The following is a 22,519-nucleotide window of genomic DNA, read 5'->3' on the forward strand; positions in this document are numbered from 1 at the left end:
CCATGGGTAAGGCTTCAGTCTTGTCAAGCCCTTCTGTTTTTCGTCCATGGATTGAACTGCTCTTAAGTAATTCACTTTTATCTTTTAATGGAATATTTTGTGTCCATGTTTTAGGTGTCTTCCTGGTTCATTCAGTTGTTTATATCAGCTGTGTTGGATCTAAAAGCTGAAGGACACCGGCCCTTACGGCAGGGATTTGGACACCCCAGACGTAAAGTCATTAGTTAATTCCTTTTGAAGATGTTTATTTAAGCAACGCACCTTTTCGTGATCGCGGCGTCAACCTGTGACGAGGGTCAGTGGTTGTCAGACGTGCTTCTAAACTCATGTTGTGACCACAGAGCTGAAATACTGTTCATCCCTGCCGCTCAGTTTGGCTTTTTGACCTCAGCCCCCGCTTTTATGAAATCACCACTATATTAGTACTTAATGGTTATTCAGTCATTAAAATCCCCAAAATGTGTAGTGATGTAATCTGAGATTGTGAAATATTTCTTTTGAAAATTCTTAAATGAGGTCATAAAAGAGCAAAACAAACCATCCTCATCTTTTTTTCTTTTTTTTTTCCCCTTTTGGATTGCACAACGTCTCCCGTCTTTGTTTTTCCATCAAGCTGAGTACGTTTTGGTCTGGCCAACAATAATGCTAAGCAATTAAAATGTTTTACTTTTCATAATGTGAAACAGAAATTAGGAAGTTGTCGAGTTTGTAAAAAAAAGTCACTTTTATTTTACTACCACTGTTTATACAGTTATATTAAGTGCTGTCACAAAGCAGCTGTTGTGTCTGCAAGGACTGAAGTATTTTACAAATTTTCATCAATACCTAAAGTGAGCAAACATGAACATGATGACAGAATCAGCTGCAGAAAAAAAAACTTAATTAATTGATTCATCTGCTTGTTGTAAGAAAGAGCAACCAGAATAGAAAGATTTAGACTTTTCTGGATGATATTATAATCACGAAGTTAAAGTCAGGATGAAGTCAGAATGTAAACATCTGCCTCATCTGTTCGATGTCTGAGCCCAGAGTGTTTCCATTGTAAATCCTGGCGCTCTGCTTCACTTTTCCCTGGCAGACGCATTTTCTCAGACGGTCCCATACGCTTTAGATGGTGGCCTGCAGTGCCTTGCAGAAACTATTCATACCTTTTGAACTTGCTTAAATTTGAGCACGTAGCACATTGAGAATCTTGTAATAGGGATTTTTTTTTTAATCAAAATTTAAGAACGAGCATTTTTTTTTTTTTTACATTTTGTGCAAAGAAATAAAAAATTCTGTATGTGTTAAGCCTCATTGTGTCAGTACCTTCAGCTGCAAGTCTGTTGGGTATGTCTCTACCAGCTTTTCGCGTCACCTTTCTATTAAAACTTCTTGAGAATCTGTAAAGAATCATTTTCAAGTCTCTCGTCACAGACTCGGGTCTTTTTGACACACAAATATTGCTTGATTTAAGTCATCCGGTTGTAGCACAGGCTGTACCTTTAGGGTCATTTTGGGTTTTCTTCCAGGAATGTTTTGCATTTAACTTGACACGTTTTCACGTCCGATCAGCTTCCCTCTCCCTGCTGAAACAAAGCAAGCCCACAGCATGATGCTACCGCCATTTCCCACACCTGGGATGGTGCGTTCAAGGCGAGCCGTTTTATTAGTTCCGCAACACAGACCACTTTGCATCTGATCAGAGCTCCTTCATCCATGTCAGCTGCGCTCCCTTCATGCTTATGGCAAACTTTAACCTGTTGGTCTCAGGTTGTCATTCACAATGACAGGGGTGTCAAACTCCAGTCCTCTGCTGTCCTGCAGTGTTTAGATGTGCCACAGGTAAAAACAGTGGAATGAAATGGCTTAATTACCTCCTCCCTGTGTAGATTGGTTCTCCTGAGCCTTGCTAATGACCTAATTATTCTTTTCAGGTGTGGTGCAGCAGAGGCACATCTAAAAGTTGCAGGACAGAGGCCCTTGAGGACTGGAGTTTGACACCCCTGTCACGAGAGGACCCAAATTTGGGTCCTCTCGTGACAGGGGTGTCACGAGACACGAGGCATCCCCCAAAAGCTGGGATGCTTTTGGGGGGCGTTTGGTCGAAGGTAAACTTTACACTTTAAATGCACAACAATGCCAGTTTAGACTTTGAGCAACCCAAATTTGGGTCCTCTCGTGACAGACAGGTTAAACTTTTATTTTTCTCGTCCTTCACACCTGCCTAGTTGTGCTTCTATGCCCATGTGAATACGATCTATTTCGGTGACTTCTGAAGGCAATTTTATGCAGTTGGTTTAATTTAGAGGCATCAGATTAAAAGGGCTGAACACAACATATAACATATAATACATCATTTCTCTTTCGCTTCACAATTAACCACCCCTTTACGTTTTTCTACCACATAAAGTCCCAAAGAAAACTCTAAAGTTTGCGATGGTAAAGTGAAAGGATGTGTCAGTGTTTCAAAGTGTATGGTTACTTATGAAAGCTGATGTAAATGTAGGAGTTATTTAACTTAGATGGCTTATGATAAAACATCGTAAATTCACGTGTTTTTGTCCAAAAGTCAAATTTCTACATCCGGTCGCAGCGCTGTTTGCGAGCGAGGAGAGAGCAGCAGAGTAAGAAAGGGAGAGGGAAGTATGAGTTCGCTTCATATCTGACCCATGTGCTCATTTCCTGTATGGCTTCTGGTTGGTAGGAAGCCAACAGTAACAGGTGATTTGTAATCATATGCGTGTGGATGTGTGTGTGTGCTCGGTACATGACTGTAATTCTGTCTCTCTGTGTGTGCGTTTCTCTCACTGTAGGGTTGTTCAGTACGCCTGAGCCTGCGTTTGACAGCTCATGCTTTTGGTGAAAGACAGCGAGACAGGAAGTGGGTTGTGTGTGGCGGAGACAGTTCACAGGAGGGCCTGTCTGGCAGCCTCTGCTCCTCTTTCAAATCCCTTTAACATGATCAGAGCTGTTCTTCCTTTAAAACCCCCACGCGCCCCCCTCCCACAACCCACTCTCTGACCCCCTCACCTTTTCCTCCGTAAATGCAGCGCAGCAAACTCCGCCGCTGCTCCGAGAACCCCGTTAAATATATTTCACAGATATTACTCCTCCTCTTAAGTAAACAGAGATCCTCTTGTTTCTGCGTAGCGTATCTCCTGCCGCTGGGCACTGGGCTGGGTGTGTGCTGCAGTCATGTGTTTATCGTTTCATGAAAGGTGCTCCCTGTTCTGCAGTCAACAGTCTGGGGAGAGGAATGAAGTCCGCACTATTACAACCCCTGGGTTCTTGTTCTTCTTCTTCTTCTTCTTCTTCTTCTTCTTCTTCTTCTTCTTCTAACTTTGTTGTTTCAAGCGACTTCTGATGAGGCCTGCAAATAATAAGAGAGGACAGTTAGACAGTTTAAAACTGTGTTCCAACTGCATTTACTGACTCGGGGTTTCCCATTTCTGGCCGTGAGGAATCATAAAACCAGCACTTAATTTAGTGTCATGAACTAACTGGGGAATTATTGTATTAACTGGATAAGACTGAGGAAAAAAAAAAAAAGTTTTATTTTCCAAGTTTTGATGATCCAAAATGCCTCTCTGCTCAGCTGCCGCTGCAGATGCGCTTTTGTAGAGCTGCACTGCCACCTGCTGGCAAAGTTATGTTTCTGCTTCTCTGTGCTACAAAATCTATAGATTTCCTCTCAGTCTCAATGTTTTCTATATAAATAATTTTATGGTAGACAAGATTACACAAGCAGCATGAAAATGATTAAAATAAAATGCATATATTGTTTGAACAATTTATTACTCTTATTAGTACTTTTATTTAGTTTTTTTTTTTTTAAAGGTCACTGTTAGCATGCATTTTCAAACTAAGATAAGAAATAAAAAATACATTTTTTAAACACAAGTTTGCTTGGTAAATGCAGTTTTTCTATGTAAATAAATTATTTAAATACAATTAAAAAGCATTAGCAAAAACCACAAGCCTACCTGCTGTTACTTATATTTTGAATGACACGTAAAAGGTTGAAACGTCATTTTGAACAAACATTTCTTGTTCAAAGTTTCTCTGGACTCTGGCTTGGCTCCTCCAAAAAATGTTGATGCTACTTCCAGTCAGAGGAAACGTGTTGAGAAACTGGAAAATTAACTTTAAGAGAAAATCTTCCAGCTGTATGGATACATTTGGGATTCACAGTATGAATATTCATTCTGTGCAATGGTCAAAATGTGCCGGTTAAAGTTAGCGATAAAACACCCTATTTCAATCAAACAAGTTTAGAATATAATGTCTTTTTTTTTTTTCTTTTAACCTTTTAAAACCTCCAAACTAACACATTTCTACTGAAGCTGTAAACAGATTACCTGAGAAACATGAAGGAAGCAGCTGAAAACATTCATCAATCTGTGCGGTGGAGAGACGAACAAAGGAAGGAGAAAAAAAAAAGCACTTTAGTTGGATCAAACAAAGAAAAGAGCGCAACCGACTGAAAGAAGACGGAAAGGTCACATTTGAATAATTGTACACAGTATATTTATTTACACATTCTTACAAACTTCCATCGCTGTAAGTTATGCAGAATCTTTCAAGCAGAACGTGTCGAGCTCAGTTTTCTGTCAACGATAGCGACGTTGTACCCACATTCTGTTGCTTCCGAGTTTCCAATCCTCGGCGGCTAGCCGAGGACAGCCAGGAAAGTTAGCGTCACCGTTGTCAGGAAAATTTGTCGTCCAGCAATTGGCCACTTTTCCAGTTAATGGTGTAAGTCTTTGTTGATCAGATTCAACGTATTTCGATGGTTGCCAGTGTATTGGATTTTGCTGTCATGTTGGTGTTCTTGTCACAGCTTTCTATGTCTTTACACCGACTTCTCTTGGGCCCTGTGTGTCGCAGCTCCATGTCGCCGTTCAGTATTGACAGCATCCGACGCCCCCGGAGGTCAGAGTCTCCTGACTCGAAGAAGCGAAGAATCCACAGATGTGACTTCGAGGGTTGCAATAAAGTGTACACCAAAAGCTCACATTTAAAAGCACACCGGAGGACACACACAGGTCAGTTCACCGTGTCTGAAAAAGATGCCATTTTACGTAATACTGTTGTTCTTCTTCAGGCCTAAATGTGGCTGAGGTGAATGTTTTCTGAAAGGCGTTTTGTGGTGTATTTGTTGGTCTGAGCAACAAGCGCCTGAAACCCTATTAGAAGCTAGAGACGCTGAGATTTACTGAGGTTTAATGATGCTTGTGAAAAGTAAAGGAGATGAGAAGAATGAGAAGTTCTTATTGTTTTCATTCCATTTCAAACAAATATCGAGAATGAAATCAAAAAAGTGAGAGAAAACATCAGCATTTTGAGCAAAAAGTCAAAAATGTTATCCAATGTTTAAAATTGAAATCTTAAAAAAAAAAGCTAAAGATCTTACAGCCAGTGTTGAATTTGTTTGTTTATAATAGTACTTAGTGATTTTCTTTTTTAAGTTTGTTTTCCAAGTATCTGAAATTTATCTTGAGCATTTAGACTTTATATTTGGTCTTTCTCCTCCTTCCTTTTTTTTTTTTTTTTTTACAAAACTCGTCTACTTTCCTCTCCATCTTTTTTCTCCTAGTGACTCAAACAGCCCGTTATCAGAAAGGACGTTTCATGAAAATAATAAAAAAAAGAACTATGTCTCAAAATTGTGGCCAAGATAAATGTGTCCCCGGATTAACAGGAGATTACTGATTACTAAGTAAAACTTCCTCACACTAAAAAAGTAAAAAAAAGAAAAAAAAAAAAAAAAAAAATGCTTCAGGTGTATTTATTTTTGTTGGACTTTTTCTTACGGAATAAATACATTCAAGTTAAAAGTTGGATTTATCAAAAGTTTCAGTGTAGGATGATGGCAAAGCAATAAATAATGTATTTATCTTAAGTATTTATAGACATCTTTACTATGAGGCTCCAGTAAATGTGATGGTGAAACGAGACACTCCACGTATATTCAACCAAAGATTTATGATGTTTTTTTCATTCCTTTTTTTTTTTTTTTTTTTTTTATACAGTTTTTATTTAAACTGTTGGGAAGTTATTTATTATCCAGTTGTAACGACTTCTACAATAAGTGGGTCAGAGGAAGCTATCGTCATAAATTATTCAAGTAGCTCGAGGCTTTAAAGAAGAAAAAAAAAAGAAAAGCATTTTCAGAAATCTGACACACCAGTTGTTTTTCTCTTTGGTAACAAGAACGTGATGAAGAATAGTTTGACACATTTTTTTCTAACCCCTTTGCTAGATGCAAAAACTCCCATGGAAACATTTTGTTAAAAAATAACCTCGAAGTATCCGTCCCGTTAAAGTCCGTGCAGGAAAAACTATTTGGCAGATCAGTTGTATTGTCTGCGATGGTGTGGAAGATGTGACCCGTGCGTCTGCTGTCGTCCTTCTGCAGGGGAAAAGCCATACAAGTGCACCTGGGACGGCTGCACCTGGAAGTTCGCCCGCTCCGACGAGCTGACGAGGCATTACAGGAAACACACGGGCGTCAAGCCCTTCAAATGCGCAGACTGTGACCGCAGCTTCTCCAGATCCGACCACTTAGCCCTGCACCGACGGAGGCACATGCTGGTGTGAAGCACAACGGGAGCGACTGAGAGAAGATGTCAACAGAGCAGACGCAGCCACACACATGCACACGCACACACGCAGACGCACACAGGCAGCCGGGGGAGCGGGATCTCCCTCTGAATGTTTTTCAGCTGGCCTGGATGCCCAAACTCACTCACGCACACGCACACACACACACACACACACACACACACACACACACACACACACACACACTTGAGTTGGAGATGGAGAAGCTGGATGGACGGTCGAAGCAGAAAACAGGGTGACTTCCGGATCCTCTCTGGATGGGAAGGAAGCAATGGCGGGATCCTTCTCCGTCATCGGATAATGATCGGGAACTGCTTTTAACAGCACTGTTTGTTGATGTTTAGCTTTGATTCTTTTTTGTTTTTTTGTTGTTTTTTTAGGATGAAGTGGCACTCTACAAATTTGGATTTTACTCACTTTACATTACAGCTGCTTTTCCAGCGTTCATAATGTGAAAGACCCCTTTGAAATCAGAGCGGGAAGTTCGACCTGGTGTGGATTTTAACAGGAAGAGACTTGGCCAGAGTTGGATTTACAGACAGTATTGTTTGTTTTTTTGGGGTTTTTTGTCTTGCCTTCCCATGAGTTGACCAGCAGAGGGCAGTGTTTGATCACGGAAGGTTTACTCGGACTTGGACCGTCACATCTAAGGCGTTTTATTCGAGAAGTTGAATGAGGTCTGGACTTTCACCTTTTTTTCCCCCGAAGCCAGCAAAGTGCAAACAACTTCACAAGGATGGATCCAGTTTCACCCGCTCACTTTGTTGACTGCAGGAACTGGACACACCAAATCATCATCACACCAGCAAAGAAGCCCCATGTTATCACACGGACTTCAGACAAACCCCATTCTTCATCAGTGCTTTTCTTTATTTTGAGCCTCTTTAAAGCATTTTCTTCAAAAACAAACAAACAAAAAAATCTTACGTGGATTTTGAGCTGTGATTAGCAATCAGTAAAGTGCAATCTTAAAGAATATATATATATATATATAAACTTTCAGTATGAAAATGTTTTCTTTATTGAATCTTGCTTCTTTTTTTTTTAAAGTACATGCTTATTGCTTATGTTTGATTCTGACAAATACGACCCCCCCGCCCCCCTCATGTACAGCGAACCTTGAAACAATCAGAGGAGAGTATGTGGGAAAAATAAAAAATAAAAACCCAACAGAGGCACCTTAGAGACTTTCATTCTGTCAACATCTACCTGTACTCATCAGTCAACTCATGTTTCCTCCTCTGAAATTGAGCCAAAACTAGGAGTTTTGTGTGCTGGTCTTTGTACGGCAAGGCGGCCCTCGACCGCAGGCCGCCGCTGACGCCAGCTGAAGACTTGAACGGAGACAAACCTGCACACACAGGAGAGCAATACATTCTGATCAAAGTGTTCGTCGGTGTCCGAAATCAGAGACGAAGGGTCAAGGTCAGCCGCGCTCTGTTTCTGAAGCAGCTCCAAGTCGCCGATGTGAGGTCTCTCAGCTGGTCATTCACTCCGCAGCATCTTCCGTTTGTTTGTTTGTTTGTTTTCATTTTGTTTTGTTTTTTAATTTTCATCAACATCACTTGAAATGTTCTCACCTCACTTTGGGCGGTTTTGTGGGTCGTCACCAGAAGTCTGGTGAGTAAAATGCAGGAGTTGCACACCTAGTTACACACATACACCGCTTTGCAAAAACTGTTGATCCTTGAACTATTTTGACATTTTCGTCATGCTACAATGACAAACATCAATATGTGATCCTGGGATTTTATGTGGCTTGTCAAGTGGGAGGACACTGATACATTTCTATTTCCCTGCAAACGAGTGAAAATCTGGAAAGTGCAGAGCGCATACATCTTCAGCATCCCCGAGTCAGTTCTTTAAACGTCTGACGCCTTTTGCAGAACAGCAGCATTGCTTCCTGAGATTTCGGTGGACTTCTTTTTAAGAGCTTATAAATTCACTTCTCTTCATTTGGAAGTATCAGAGTAAAGGGGGACTGAAAAAAATAAGCACATTTTTTTTTTTTTTTTTTGTTCCCACTCCACAATCGCGGCACTACTTTGAAAATCCCTACAAAAACCACATTAAAGTTTATGGTTGTAACGTGGTGAAATGTGAACGAGTTCCAGGTGTCTGGAAACTTTTTGCAAAGCACCGCACATGATACAGATGTTATTATGAAATTGTAACATTATGTCACAGAAGATTAACGCTTGAGATGCGGTTACTGGCAGAAATGTCTCTCAGAAAACATCACACTTGACCTCAATCAGGGAATTCAATTAAAAGTATATTTTTATAGCCCTAAAGGCAAATGTCTTTTTTTTTTTTTTGCAACTGTTTCCAGCGCTCCTGATGCCGTTTAAAAGCTTCAGGGCTTTCAGGTACTGAGCCAACCGATGTTATACGACATAGCGCTGCCAAATGCAGTTATTGGGCAGAAGCCAGTAAAAAGACACAGCAACCTTTTTTTTTTTTTTTTTTTTTTTTTTTTTTTAAGGTATCTTGAAATCCACACGCTTTTACACTAACGCCTACAAACACGCACACCACACACACACACACGCTGAAAGCTCTCACTTTTAGTAAAGAAGCCAAATCCAGGGAACAGTTTTTCCACACGTGCGCAGTTCGTGCGGCCCTCTCGTATGTCACCATTATTGATGTATATTGTTTGTGCACATGTCATTACGCCCAGTCGTATTATCGTTTTGGCAAAAAAAAAGAAAAAAAAATGCATATTAGCACCTTCTTTGTTTATTGAGATGATTTTTCAGATAATTTTATTTCAGATGTCAATTTATAAGCAAATATTCGTCATATTTTATCATCCGTATAATGTATAAGGACTTTTTTTTTGTGATTGGGGGGCCCTTCATTTGACGGCTTGTAACCCTTTTTCTTATGTAAAAAAAAAAAAAAAAAGAAACTTTTTTTTTTTTAATTTTTTGAAATGTTGTAATATATGTGATAGTGAAGACACAAAGCTATTACAAAGTTCTACAACCTGTACATACAACGGAGAAATAGGGCTTTCGATTCGTAGACGCAGGAGATACATTTATACACGTAAAGTCTTTTTTCTGAGACCGTAATTTATCTAATTTGATATACAGCGAAAATGGGCTAAAGGTGTTCATCATGTATATGATCATTATGTGATGTTATTATAACAAACAGCTTCTTTTTTATTGTTATTATTATTATTATTATTATTATTATTATTACTGTTCTGGTTCGGGGTTGAACAAGTTCACGATCAAATTATTATTTTTTATTTTATAAGGCTGCACCAGTGTTTGCTATAAACAACAAAATTATTTATATACACTGACCGTATTAAGGTACTTGAATGCCTGTATTTTGCTATTTTCACAGTAGAAACCAGGTATTTACACATACATACGCATATTTTTACTCACTTTCTGATGTTAAATATGATAAAATGTTTCCTGTTTTAGGTCGGTTAAGGTTAACATTATTATTATTATTATTATTATTATTATTTACTAAATGCCAGAATAATGAGATCATTATAATGACAATAAATCAGAAACTCATTTAATTTTTGATACGAAGCTTCTTACGGTAATCTGCTGGACGTTTTGTCCCATTCCTGACAGAACTCTTCTGACTGAGTCAACACACACACACACACACACACACACACACACAACTTTTCAGCTCTTCCCAAACGTCCCATGGGATTGCGGTCAGGATTATGTCACTGTAACACTCCAGAACATTGGCTTTGTTGATTTTGAGTCATATTGTAGCTGATCTGGTGACCCGTTTGTGCCCGAGCTTCAACTTTGAGGCTGACGTCTTGAGATGCTGCTGCAGTTATTTCCACACGTCTGCTTTAATGTGAAGTGCATCGGTCCTTCCTGCAGCTAAACGAACCCGCGACATGATGCTGTCAATCCCGTAAGCTTTTCCAGAAAGTATAACAATAACCATTTCGATTCTTGATCATTTTTTCAGACATATTTTGGCACATGTGGCCTTTCAGCCTATTTTGATACAAGACTAGTTGTCACAAGATGGGGCTGATTTCATTTGATTTGTCCGCATGGAAGCAGCGTTGTTTGGTGCATGTAAATCTCAGAATTTTAAAATAATAATTTTTTCTTTTTTCAAATCATTATTCTGGAATTTAGGAAATGGAAATAATTCTGTTAATACTGACTTTCCTAAAACAAGTCAAGTTTCTCCTGTCCAAATCACAAGAGGGTGAGGAGGAAAAAAAAAAAAGGGTTGTGTCTTTTTGTTTTTTTTTAATACAGCGTATGTAAACATCTGGTTTCAGCTGTACCTGACCGACAACAATGAAAACAAAACAAAAAAACTAGACAAAACAATCACATATCAACAAAACACGTGCTCTTTATTCAGTATCTCTACAAATGACGTTGGATGCCTTAATACACCAGTGTTTAAACAATTCAATTAGACTTGAAGGTGACGTCTCCATGGAGACAGGGTGTTTTTGGATCGTCCCCCCCCCCCGCCCCCTTTTCTCCCCCTTCTACACACCGCATCTCTTTCCTCGTTTTGAAGCATAATTTTGTTACGGTAACCAGGGTCAAAGTTATGCAATAATGATAAATAGTGCCTCATGTCACAAACTTGTAATATCACCTGCCCTGTGCAACGTTTCGATTCCAACACGTGTTCTTCAATTGCTTACTTTTCAAAAGGGGAAATGATGATTTCTTTTTATTATGGATGTTATTTGGGAATAATTAAAAAAAAAACAACAAAAAAAAAACAGAAAAAAACCACAGACAACAATATGCAAGTCGGACCTCTAACATTGAACCTTCTCTTCGCACTGAGCCTTATATCACGGGGTCAAACGCAGCGTCCCACCGCAACACGCTCACCGGTTTGAAGCACACGTCATTAGCTTTGGCTGCAATAAGTCCTCCTCCGTCCTCAGGGGCGGTACACCTGAGTTACGAAGGCCTCTGGAAGTTTCAGCTTCACCACGGTGATTTCAAATTAGGCCATGAGGAATCAAATTCACGGTTTGGTAGTGTATGCCTTTGTTGGCGATTTGAGACGTTCGATCGGTTAAATAAATATTTTAATTTCTGTGTAACATCTGATTTTGGATTTTTTTTTTTCTCTCTCTCTCTCTCTCTTCTGGTTTTGAAAACTTAAGTAGTGAAGCCAATGCCTATGTTTCAAGTTTGCTAATATTACGTACAGTAATTGTTGTTCCTGTATTTATGTAAAGTGAGTGTTGTGTAAATATATTCAGATCTTTTCATTCTTACCGTGAGGACAAAAAAAAAAAAGAAAAAAATGTGATTATGCTTCAAAAAGGGAGATTCTGCTAATGGGGGGGGAAAAAGACATTTTTAACCCTGGTATTTTTAAAAAGAATAATTTTAAAAACAGGTGTCCTTCTGTTTTCTCCTTCTTTTTTTTTCCTGTTACAGTTTTATTTTCTCCAAAGGTTGTTTGAATAACAAGTCAGTGTTTTTTGCCTTTTTTTTTTTCTTGTACTTTTTTTTTTTTTTTCAAATGGATGGAGCTGTGAAATTAAGATAAGTTCAAACATATACATGTATATTGAAATGAATGGAGGCATGAAGGTTAATAAAGTTGCATTTTGTATGTAACACTACTGGGATGGAACCCCTTTGCTATCTATGATTGGGATGGATGGAATGTGGTTTCGGTGACACATTTGAGTGACATCTGAGAGCCGTGCTCACGCCGGCATTCGGAAACCTAATCTGGATTTGGGGGAAACCATTAGTGCGGAGCGCAGCTAGCGGGATGCTGGGGGGCTGCAGGGCCGCCCCTGAGCCAGCTGACGGACACAAGCAGCTTAAATCGACAGAAAATTCACAAAAGACAGCAAATTTACATCAACAGTGTTGTGCAAAAGTATTCCCCCCCCCCCATATAGATTTCTTCTTCTTTTTTTTTTTTTTCATTTCATTTAGTCCACTTAGACGTTTCAAATCTTCAGAACTTTTTTTTATACCAGAAATAATAATAATATTATTATTATTATTATTATTATTATTATTATTATTATTATTATTAATAAAAAAACAGTTTTTGAAATGATTACTTTGCTAATTAGGAGAAGAAAACGATTTAATGACCCTATGCGAAAACATAGCTCCCCTCTCCACAATTCACAACATTCAGCATAATCACAGTTGAATTTTAATTCCAGACTTGGAATAGGCCATGCCAGGATCTTCTTTTTTTTTTTTTTTTTTTTTGGAAGGGCTTGCTTGTTTACATGTTCCTTAAACATACATTGTCCTGAAAAAAGGAAACCATTAGAGCTAGAACATCATGTTTGAATGTTTGCATGATGTTCTTTTCCTGAGGTGCTTTTGTTTGCTTCACGTCAAATATAAGAAAGCACACTGTACCGTACAGTGTGTTTGTCTCGTCTGTTCACAGAATATCTTGCACTCATTAGCTTTGCACAAGGACTTGTACTTGTTAAACAGGTCTATGCGGGCCCTGGTCCAACTCATCTCCTCCTGCCAATGATGCTGTAGCAGCAGGAAATTATAACCCAGAGATGAAAATGTCAAGTTTATTTGTAAATATTACTCCCACTGACAAAGAAGCACCTTAATTCGGAGTCTGCGACTGAGCGCGTAAAGCCACTGGTCAGCCTGGTCAGATGAGACTCACCACTTTGAGTCTCATCTGAAAGAAGTTCTAATCACAGTTGGAAAAAAATTAACAATAAAAATTGCTAAAAGAAAAAAAAAACTAAAAAAAAACCCCCCAGCTAAATTAAATATATCAGTCACCATACAAAATACTGAATTTTAAATTTCCTGTATTGAAATTGGCAGAAGAAAATCGGTCCACTACTAGTCGCCATTACCCATGATCCCGCTTGGCTGTGCCCACTGCAGGCCTGAACAGAACCATTTAAAACACAGGTGTCAATCTCCAGTCTTCAAGGCTGCTGCCCTGCGACTTTTAGATGTGCCACCACACCTGAATAGAATAATTAGGTCATCATCAGGGCTCTGGAGAACTGATCTACACGAGAAGGAGGTCATTAAGCCATTTCATTCCAGCGTTTTCTGTACCTGTGGCACATCTAAAAACTGCAGGGCCAGCGGCCCTTGAGGACCCGGAGTTTGACACCACCGATTTAAAACCATAGCTGAGGTCCGGTGGTGATACTCTTTTAATGTTTTTAGCATGTGTGCAAAACCCGTCAGAAAGTCGCATTCTTACTCTGCTTTCATTCAAACTTCCACGTAAAACATCACATCTCTCCAAAATAAAACCACATTGCTTTGTTTGCTCTAATCCGGCAACCAACAGAGAGTGATATTTTAAGCCCTGGTATGCTCCGACCCTGCATGAAGCCAATGCAGTTTCTAAGAACAGGTTACAGTTTAGAGGAAACAGCCTGAACATCATGTACAGTACTGCATCATAACTGGATCTGGATGAATGTTTTGGTCAGCTGCCAAAGAATTCACGTGATTACAAGCCATTCTCACTCCACCACGTTTTTTTTTCCCCCCCTCCGTTCGTATAATATCACCTTTAAGATTTATCACTTCGAATGTAAAAGAGGGGGGTTAAAAAAAAAAAAATCGAGACCACATTAGTGTCGTTCCTACATGCAGGTAACCTCCTTTGCTCTCGGAACAAGCTCGGGCACCTTCTGCGGTTTCAGCGGACTCTCTTGGCACCCTTCGTCGGCAACCTTCTCTGTGACTCATGTCACAAACGTACGCTCTGCGAACTGTAAATAAAGACAAGAACATCTCGTTTTGTTCGCCACAATTACTCTAAAACTGGTTCTAATGATGGTGTACCTGGAGGACTAATTATGGAATTCCAGGTCAAACTAAAAAGCGACTTGATCAGACAAGAGGATGGTGTGTGTGCTTTCAGTTTTACTCGAAGTAAAAAAAAAATTAAAAAAAACCCAGCGAGGTGTCGCTCTGTTTACATGCGCGTGACCGCCATGAACTTTGGGTTCTTATCAGGTCGTACAGTCAGGTAAGCTAAAACGGCTGATGGTGAACAATCACAGCGTATTATGACTTGTTTTGCAGCCGTAGGCAACTCGCAGTCGTTGACCCTGATATTAATTCCTCAATGTGGCAAGTGTTTAAAAGATCAGCGAGGATATCTGTGTGGCAGCTAAAGCCTCCCCCAAAAAACCGGACGCTGTACCAGGACAGTAACACCAGAAAATCCATGACTGAAATAGAAACAGCTGGAAAGAGAAAGATTTTCTGTCATGGCGGAGCAATCAAAGCTCAGGGCCTCAAAATGACAGAAATGAAAAAGCAAAAAGAATTTCAGACTTTTTTTGTTCTTTTCTCAAGATTAAAACTAAATATCTCAAACAGGAACCCACGGCAAAAATGACTGACATTATTTGTTATCCAATAAAAAAAAAGAGGCAAAAATAATGGAGAAAAATGAAAGCCAATCAGATGTGATGTTAGCGGTGAGAAAAGGTGGGACTTTGTTACACTTTATTGGTTAGCTTTAAAGTAAAGTAATTCTGCATGCATTTTGTTCTAGTTGTAAAAGGAAGAAGATTCTCCAAAGATTTAAGAGACCCCAGATTTAATTCCTGTCTGACTTCGTCTTTTAGCGAAAACAACAAATCGTGTTTTAAGACTTGGCCGACTAAAGCTAAAATGAGGATAGATTTCCAAAACATGACTCTGACAAAGTTACATTTTAGTAAAAAAAAAAAAACTAAAAAAAAAACTATTGCTAAATCTAAAAGAAAATGCGCTGGGAGCATAAGGGTGATCTTTAATTAACCACAAACAAAAAGTCCTCTGCCACGATAAAAAAAAGCGAAATAAGGTCAAAGAAAATACTTCAATTGGCTGCTGCTAAGCCTTCCACAGAAGGCTGAATCATGGTGTGTCAGCGTAGTTTCCACACGCTGCATCTGCATTTTGGCTTAATTTTGATTACACGTGTGACAACATGTCAGCTAAGGTTGGATTTTCCTAATTCTGAAATATGCAGAGGAGCAAAAATAATTATTAAGCATCTGCAAATATTTTACGCACACATAATGCTTGACTGCTTAATTTAGTTTCTGAGAAATAAATAAATGTTTTTCTGACTTTCAACGTAAAGCTACTGTGCTGCCGGGTCAAGAGCTTTTAGAAACTTTCTATTTTTGACATTGCTGTTTTAAGTTAAAACAAACATTAAGAATTGCTTCTTTTATTGCATTACACAATGATCTACAATAAAAAAAAACAATGTGAATAAAAAAAGACAAAAAAGGACTCATTGATAGCATATTTTTATTTTTTTTGCTTATACATTTTTTTCTTGTTTAATCTTGAACTCTGTGTTTAAGGTGAGAGATGTGCAGAGCTGTACATGTGTACATCTTTGGTGGCCTGGATGAATCGTTGATGTATTTCAGTCCTGAAGCAGATCCACCGCTGTTCCATGTTTACTTCAGTTGCAGATAACGGCTCCGACTTAGAAAAGGCTTTGCAATCTTGTTGATATCATGCTAATGACTTTGCTTCTCATCTGTTCTTAGATTTCATTGCAGAATGCTGTCTGTCACGCCTTTTGAGATTTATTCATTTACTTTTTTTTTTGCCAACTTCTTGCTGTCAGACTTGATTTCTCGATTCTACATGTTAGGCAGCAATCGGGTTTGGGTGAGGCCCGTCAAATTAAACCAAGAAAATGTGACAATTAAACACTTAACCGTTCAGTTCCTTCTGCATGGAGTTTGCACGTTCTGCTCTAGCATACATAGAGTCTCTCTGGGTATTCCAGTTTTCACTCAGCCAAAAAAATATAAATGTTGGATTTATTATATACCCTAAATTATCCTTAGAAGTGTGTGTGGGCATGTGTGTGTTTATGTGCTGCGCTGTGATGAACTGGAATAGGAGGTACTATGCCTCTTGCCCAATGACCCATAGAGATCGGTAGCTGCCCCCCCAGCACCCCATAACTCTGCTTGAATAAACAGCTATAAACAATGGATAGATGGATGAAAACCAGCACGTCATTTGAAAACATGCCCTTTGTATTTACTTAGCTTATCTTGGTCTGACGTTAAAATGTGTCCGACCAAAACCAAAACTGTAACGGGGCTAACATTTCCCCCCTTGTAATCATTGTGCTTTCTAAATTAAACGATTACCGTCTAAAAATAAAACAATCTTTTTATTGCAGAATAAAGGAGGAAAAAACATGAACAATGCTCTTTTAATTAAAAGTGTAAACCTGGCAGTTTTCAAAGTCATGCCATGGGCAACACACTGACCGCGTGACGCAAGCTGTGCTCTACGCCGGACAGCTCTCTTTCTCCCGTTTTCATCTTAAATGTGCAGCTTTTCCGACGCTCTCCACAGCCCGCAAACACAATCATGCTTTGACCTGCAGGCTAAAACGACATCCTTTCCCTTTCAGTTGGCAGCACAGGACCTTTCATAAATAAACACGTACAATGCTGACAGGATCTGCACAATCGACAGTTCAGATATAAAAAATTGTCAAACGTTCAACATGTGGTATATCGTTTAAAAAAATAAGGCTTGAAAAAGGACAAATTTGGTAAAATAGATTGAACCGATACATCTGAGAATATCTGATGTTGATGAGAAAGTAAGGCAACAATCAGATTTAATATTCTTAGAATAATAATAATAAAAAAACATTTAGAGGCAGGTCATAACATCAAACTGTATCCTTTGAGAGTAAATAGGATAAATTGCAGTCTTTTTTTTTGTTTGTTTGTTTTTTTTTTCCCCCAGTATTTTGTCCATTTTAAGGAAAAGCTAAAAAGACTGGACAGATAGAGCTGAGGCGTCCCTTAGCTCTGGTGTCTCTTGGTGTGCAGGGCCAGGTGGTCAGAGCGGGAGAAGCAGCGGCTGCACACGCCGCACTGGAAGGGCTTCACCCCGGTGTGCTTCCTGAAGTGCCGCGTCAGCTCGTCGGAGCGGGCGAAGCGCCACTCGCATCCCTCCCAGGAGCACCGGTACGGCTTCTCACCTGCATCGGGCAGAAACCACACGGTAAAGCTACAGCGGACACCCACAACTTTTTTTTTTTTTTTTTGTGGAACTACACCCCACCCGTTCTCCCTCAAGGACATTATCTAAGAGTCTTGTTGAGAGCTCACATCTAATAAAAGAGTTTGGAAAAGGAGGCAAAAAAAGAAAAGAAAAAGGATAGCATGCCTCATCTGCAGGACATAAATCACTGCATGTTTCTACCCAACCCCTCCCCCCCCCTCTTCTCCCGCTTTACGAGAGTTGCAGGGTTTATGCGATTTGACAGCAGCGATATGTGGGCCAGCAGAACGAATATGCAAGCCAAGAAAACTTCTCTGCCTGGCAACATCCTCATGTTCACTCCCAAAATAAGATGTGCAACTTCAAGAAGTTTACCTGTGTGGGTTCGCAGATGAGCCTTTAGATGAGACGACTTCGTATAGACTTTCTCGCACCCTTAAGAAAAAATAACCAATAAGCATCTTTTAGGTATACATTTTGCCAACTTTTATCTCAACTGCTAGTCATAAGGACTTGTAATCGCACCTGGAACATCGCAGTGGTGAGTCCTGCGTCTTTCCAGATCGGGGTTGTTCCTCCGGTTGTATTTGGCCGGAGCCGACTGCGCCAACTCCGGAGACAGAGGCCCGACGCTTGGTGTCATCTGAGCTGGTGCCAGGCTGGAGTCCTGAACCGGTCCGCCAAGTGGACATTGGGTGAACGCAGGAGCGCAAGTTTGGCCGTGGGTTCGAGTCGAAGGATCGCTGGAAGTCTGTCTGGGATCGGTGTGGGTCTGGAGTGTTGTCTTACAGGCAATGCTGGCTTCGTAGGAGGGAGGAGGGGAGCTGTTATGAAGGATCTCCTTGCCCTTGTCTGGACTCGGAGGCTGAGAATTTGGTGGAGACGGCGGCAGATAGGTTGATCTAAATTGGTGGCCAGAGTGCTGGTCGAATGAAAAACATTCAGTCTGTGAAGCGTCTGGTAGTTGTCCCACGTGGAGATTCCTGACTGGAAGACTTTGCGGCGTGATGGGGAAAGAGTTCTGCTCTAAGTCAGTGTTCAACATCTGAAACTGGGGAATTTCTTGGAATTCTGGCACTTCCTGCTTGATGAAAAAGCTACCACCAGGAGTGTCGGCTGCTTTGAACATTCCTGAGTACTCTGGGAGGGTCATTGGTGCTTCGTTGCCCTGGCAGGTCGAGTGCATCAGGGACTGTGGTGGCTCCGCTTTGATTTGCTTCACAGTCCGGCAGAGGCCAGGTTGCAAGTAGGCGACGTCGGGAAGGAGCAGGCTCATGTTGACGCTGAAAGAAGAGGTGAAGTCTTCGGGGAAAAGTGACTCCAGCATGGGAGCGCTATCCTTGTCAAGCATTTTTGAATTTGCTACATCATGAAGTAGGTAGGTGTCCATCTCAGTTTTGCCCTGCTAGAAAGAGCAAAAGGGAAGTGGTTTGGTCAGTAACACAAAAACTGCACGGTTACCTCTTTAACTCAAATGATTGGCTTACGCTGTTCAGATGAAAGTTTTAAGCAAACACTGGACCAAAAATTGTTATCCAGCTTTTCAAAGAAAGCCTGGATCAGGCAGCCATTTTGAAATATATGACATATCCTCACTTAACTTTCCACAGGATCAAATAGAAAATAGTAAGCTTGTGAAATGACGATGTTTACAAAGTGTCAAAGGCTTTGATTCACAGCAGATTTGATCTATTAAGTAGTTAGCAGAGGCTCCTGCTAGCCATGATTAATATTCACACTTTGACCAAAGAACTGGTCATTAAATCAATATTGATATTAACACAAACTGGAATCAGGTAAAAAAAAAAAAGTATATATACTGGCAGGTCAAACCTGGAAATTGGCTGAGTCTGATCAGTGCACCTCTGGTGTAATATGTATCAAGTATCAAATTTGCTGCTCAAATTCTTTTTTTTTTTTTCTTTTTGGTCTCAAATAGCAAAATGTATTAGACAAAATGAAACTGATGACTTTATTTGTCTGTAGCTTCATAATGATTTAGGCAGATTTAAACCAAAATTACAAATCTTTTACTCTACCTCCATTTATTTCACTTATTCAACCATCCAGGTCATTTGTAACTTTGGTCAGTTCTCTGACTGAAACGGCTTAACATGTTCAGTAAAAACACATTTCACACAGGAAGAAGTAAGTGGCACACCGCTTCCTACCTTCATTTCCTGTGTAAATCTGAATTGAACGCAAATGTAACTGCAGCTTAAAATGTTGGTTAAGTTGAATTTGCATAAACCACAAAGCGGTTTTCAAGATGGTAGAAGTCAAGTTCAGGCTTTGCCCCTCTTACCTTCGGCCTTATGGACCAACTAATCAGTATTCATGCTAAATTAAGATGGCAAGAGAGCTCAGTACTGCAGATAAGATAGCAACTGCTGTGAGCCTCTTCACAGAACCCCACTTCAACAAATTCTCAACTATCCAATAAGTGTTAAAAATTGGTCACTTCAATCCATTTTTTGGATTAAAACCTAACCCAAAATGTGGAATCAAACTAATGTAATTTATGGCCTGGTTCATGTTTGGATTCGCAGTTTTAGTTTAAAGAGTGAAGAAATTGAATCAAGCTCCTAATGTGACTTAAAAATTGGTATTAAGAGTTTTTTTTTTTTTTTTTTATTTGTCTCTGTATTGATGAAGCCAATGTTTTGTTTTGGGGTTTTTTTTTTTTTCCTGTCTTGGACTTTGCATCACTGGTTGCACCACATGTCATTCTGGACTGGTAGCTCCACTTTGGGGATGCATGTGTACCAACACAACAGAAAATCAGCTCCGATTTACAAGTCGCTCCGTGCAAAGGCTTCTGCCTGCATGTAAGCTCTTTCCAAATGCACAGCTGAAATTAGAACATCCAGTTGCTCCACAGGACTATGCAGGACAAGTTTCAGGGACGGGTGCACATCCCATTCACCCCCAACACACCACAATGAATGTCAGCATCAGCAATCTTAAATTCGTCTTTATTCAGCATTCTTCTCACAGCAGCCTTCAATGTTAGGATCAAACCCTTGAAATGAAAACAAATCTGTTCCTCATACCAAATCTGCACGCAACAGAACATTTAATTAAATAATAGCGAGACAGTGATGCTGAGAGGCAATGCAAATGCAAAAATAAAATAATAATAATAATAATAATAATAATAATAAAACCAACCCTACCAGATTGTAATCTGGGAAAGATGAAATTCCCAGCATGGCGTTGCACAGCACTTCTCCATGATCCTCACCCCTCAGACCGTCGGATGATGTCAGCGGCGCCGCTGGGTGGCTTTTGTGGAGAAACTGCGCGTCCTGCCCCGGAGCAACCCAAACCGAATTCGTCACAGCTGCGGCCATTAAAAGCGTAGATAGCCTTACACTCGTTCGATATAGTACCAAAACAAAATAAAAAAAATAAATAAATAAATAAAAATGCCCGAATTAATCTAGCATATATGAATTGTTGCTTTCGAAAACAATCCCAGGCGACCCAGCTGTCAAACGCTCATCCTCCTCTGGTTTGCACTGGCTTGTCAAATTACGCAACGGCGTAATATCAGCGCGTCTGCAGGGCGGCGCCGAACATGTGCAAAACAAACAGGACAACTAGGCGGTACTTAACACACCGAGTGTAATGAATGCAGCAGTTTGGTGATTAGGAGGAGAAATAAACTTGGGGTTGGGATTTTTTTTTATTTTTTTTATAAGTTTATGATGAGGTTGTTTGTGTTCAAGACCAAGAAATATGGCACACACAAGGAAAGCTCTTTTAAAAAAAAAAAATAAATAAATTCTTATGGTTCAATTCCCACAATAAACTTAGCTCCTCGTTTAAATGGGAACTTTAGACCTTAAATTTCCACACAGATAAAATTAATTTCAGTTTGAAAAAAAGGCTTTTTTTCATTCCTCTGAGAATGTATTTCTGTTTCTCACCAATAATATTAAGAATTAAAATAAATAATTAGATAGATAGATAGATAGATAGATAGATAGATAGATAGATAGATAGATAGATAGATAGATAGATAGATAGATAGATAGTGCATCGAAAAAATATAACGTCTAAGTCTGTCAACATTTTCTGTTTCAAAATAAATTTCAATTTATTTTATCTATATTTTGTGGTATGATGTAGTGTTGAAGTGAAAGGCTGTCAAGATTTTTGTTTCAAATGAACATCTAGAAAAGTGTGGGTGTACACATTTATTGAATGTGTACACTTTTTGAATGAAATAAAAAAAAAATTAAAAAAAGCACACCAAAGATCAGAAGATACAAAATTGAATTTTTAGTCTCTGCATTAAAAAAAAAAAACACATATTGTGGTGGAGAAGTGACACTTCACATGAACTTCTTCCTCATCTTTCCTTCCTCTCATTTATGCAGCTTTTTCTGCTGCATAAATGAGAAGATGGTCAAAGTTGACAGGAAGATGGATGGAGATAAATGCAGAGCAATCCTGAAAACATCAAACTGTTTGGGGCTGCAAAAAAAACTTGAGAGTGAGGGAGAGGTCCTCCATCCAGAAGGACAGCAGACAGGCACACAGCAACAGGGCATAATGCAGGCGTTTAGATCACAGCATATCCATGGCCTAGTCAAAGTGCACATCTAAATGCACTTGAGAATCGGAGGCAATATTTGAAAACTGCCTGGTTTAATACAAAAGAACCCCACAATTTTTGTGGTACTGAAGAACTTTTTTTTTTTTTTTTTTAAATTAACACACCAAAATGTTAAATTGCTCAGGGAACATGAAGCACCAGAGAGATATCAATTTATAGTAATATTCATAGCTTTTTATACATACATATGCATAATCCAGAAATATTTATAAGAAAGTTTAGAATTTCGTTTTTTTCCCTCTCACAAAGCTGTTTCACCCCTATC

The 22,519-nt window shown here is 39.5% G+C and overlaps 2 protein-coding genes across 4 annotated transcripts in view; one reads left to right on the forward strand and one right to left on the reverse strand.

Annotated features, from left to right (window-relative positions):
- Positions 1 to 9,759, forward strand: part of klf12b (Kruppel like factor 12b) — a 51,175-nt gene extending 41,416 nt beyond the window's left edge. For both annotated transcript variants that reach the window (XM_015057076.1, XM_015057071.1), the window contains 2 exons: positions 4,870 to 5,027; positions 6,401 to 9,759. In XM_015057076.1, the coding sequence (XP_014912562.1) occupies positions 4,870 to 5,027; positions 6,401 to 6,582 (340 nt within the window). In that variant the 3' untranslated portion in view covers positions 6,583 to 9,759. The remainder of the gene's footprint in view (positions 1 to 4,869; positions 5,028 to 6,400) is intronic.
- Positions 9,760 to 17,125: 7,366 nt separating this feature from the next.
- On the reverse strand, positions 17,126 to 20,983 carry klf5b (Kruppel like factor 5b). 2 transcript variants are annotated; one of them, XM_015057094.1, is made up of 4 exons: positions 20,807 to 20,983; positions 18,156 to 19,032; positions 18,006 to 18,065; positions 17,126 to 17,607 (listed from the first exon to the last, which is right to left on the reverse strand). In XM_015057094.1, exons 1-4 carry the CDS (start codon positions 20,981 to 20,983, stop codon positions 17,429 to 17,431), a joined length of 1,293 nt encoding a protein of 430 aa, XP_014912580.1. In that variant the 3' UTR covers positions 17,126 to 17,428. The 2 variants fall into 2 exon arrangements, with proteins under 2 accessions (XP_014912580.1, XP_014912573.1); XM_015057087.1 differs by having other exon boundaries at positions 18,156 to 19,035.
- Between the last annotated feature and the right edge of the window lie 1,536 nt (positions 20,984 to 22,519).

Source organism: Poecilia latipinna, unplaced genomic scaffold (assembly GCF_001443285.1).
Source record: "Poecilia latipinna isolate Pla-1442-1.1 unplaced genomic scaffold, P_latipinna-1.0 Scaffold60, whole genome shotgun sequence".
Lineage (NCBI taxonomy): Eukaryota > Metazoa > Chordata > Actinopteri > Cyprinodontiformes > Poeciliidae > Poecilia > Poecilia latipinna.

Coding starts and splice junctions, on each gene's coding strand:
- klf5b (XM_015057087.1), bottom strand. CDS start 20,983: ATGGCCGCAGCTGTGACGAATTCGGTTTGGGTTGCTCCGGGGCAGGAC. Junction 19,036..20,806: donor CTTTCCCAGATTACAATCTG/GTAGGGTTGGTT, acceptor TGCTCTTTCTAG/CAGGGCAAAACTGAGATGGA. Junction 18,066..18,155: donor TCACCACTGCGATGTTCCAG/GTGCGATTACAA, acceptor TTTTTTCTTAAG/GGTGCGAGAAAGTCTATACG.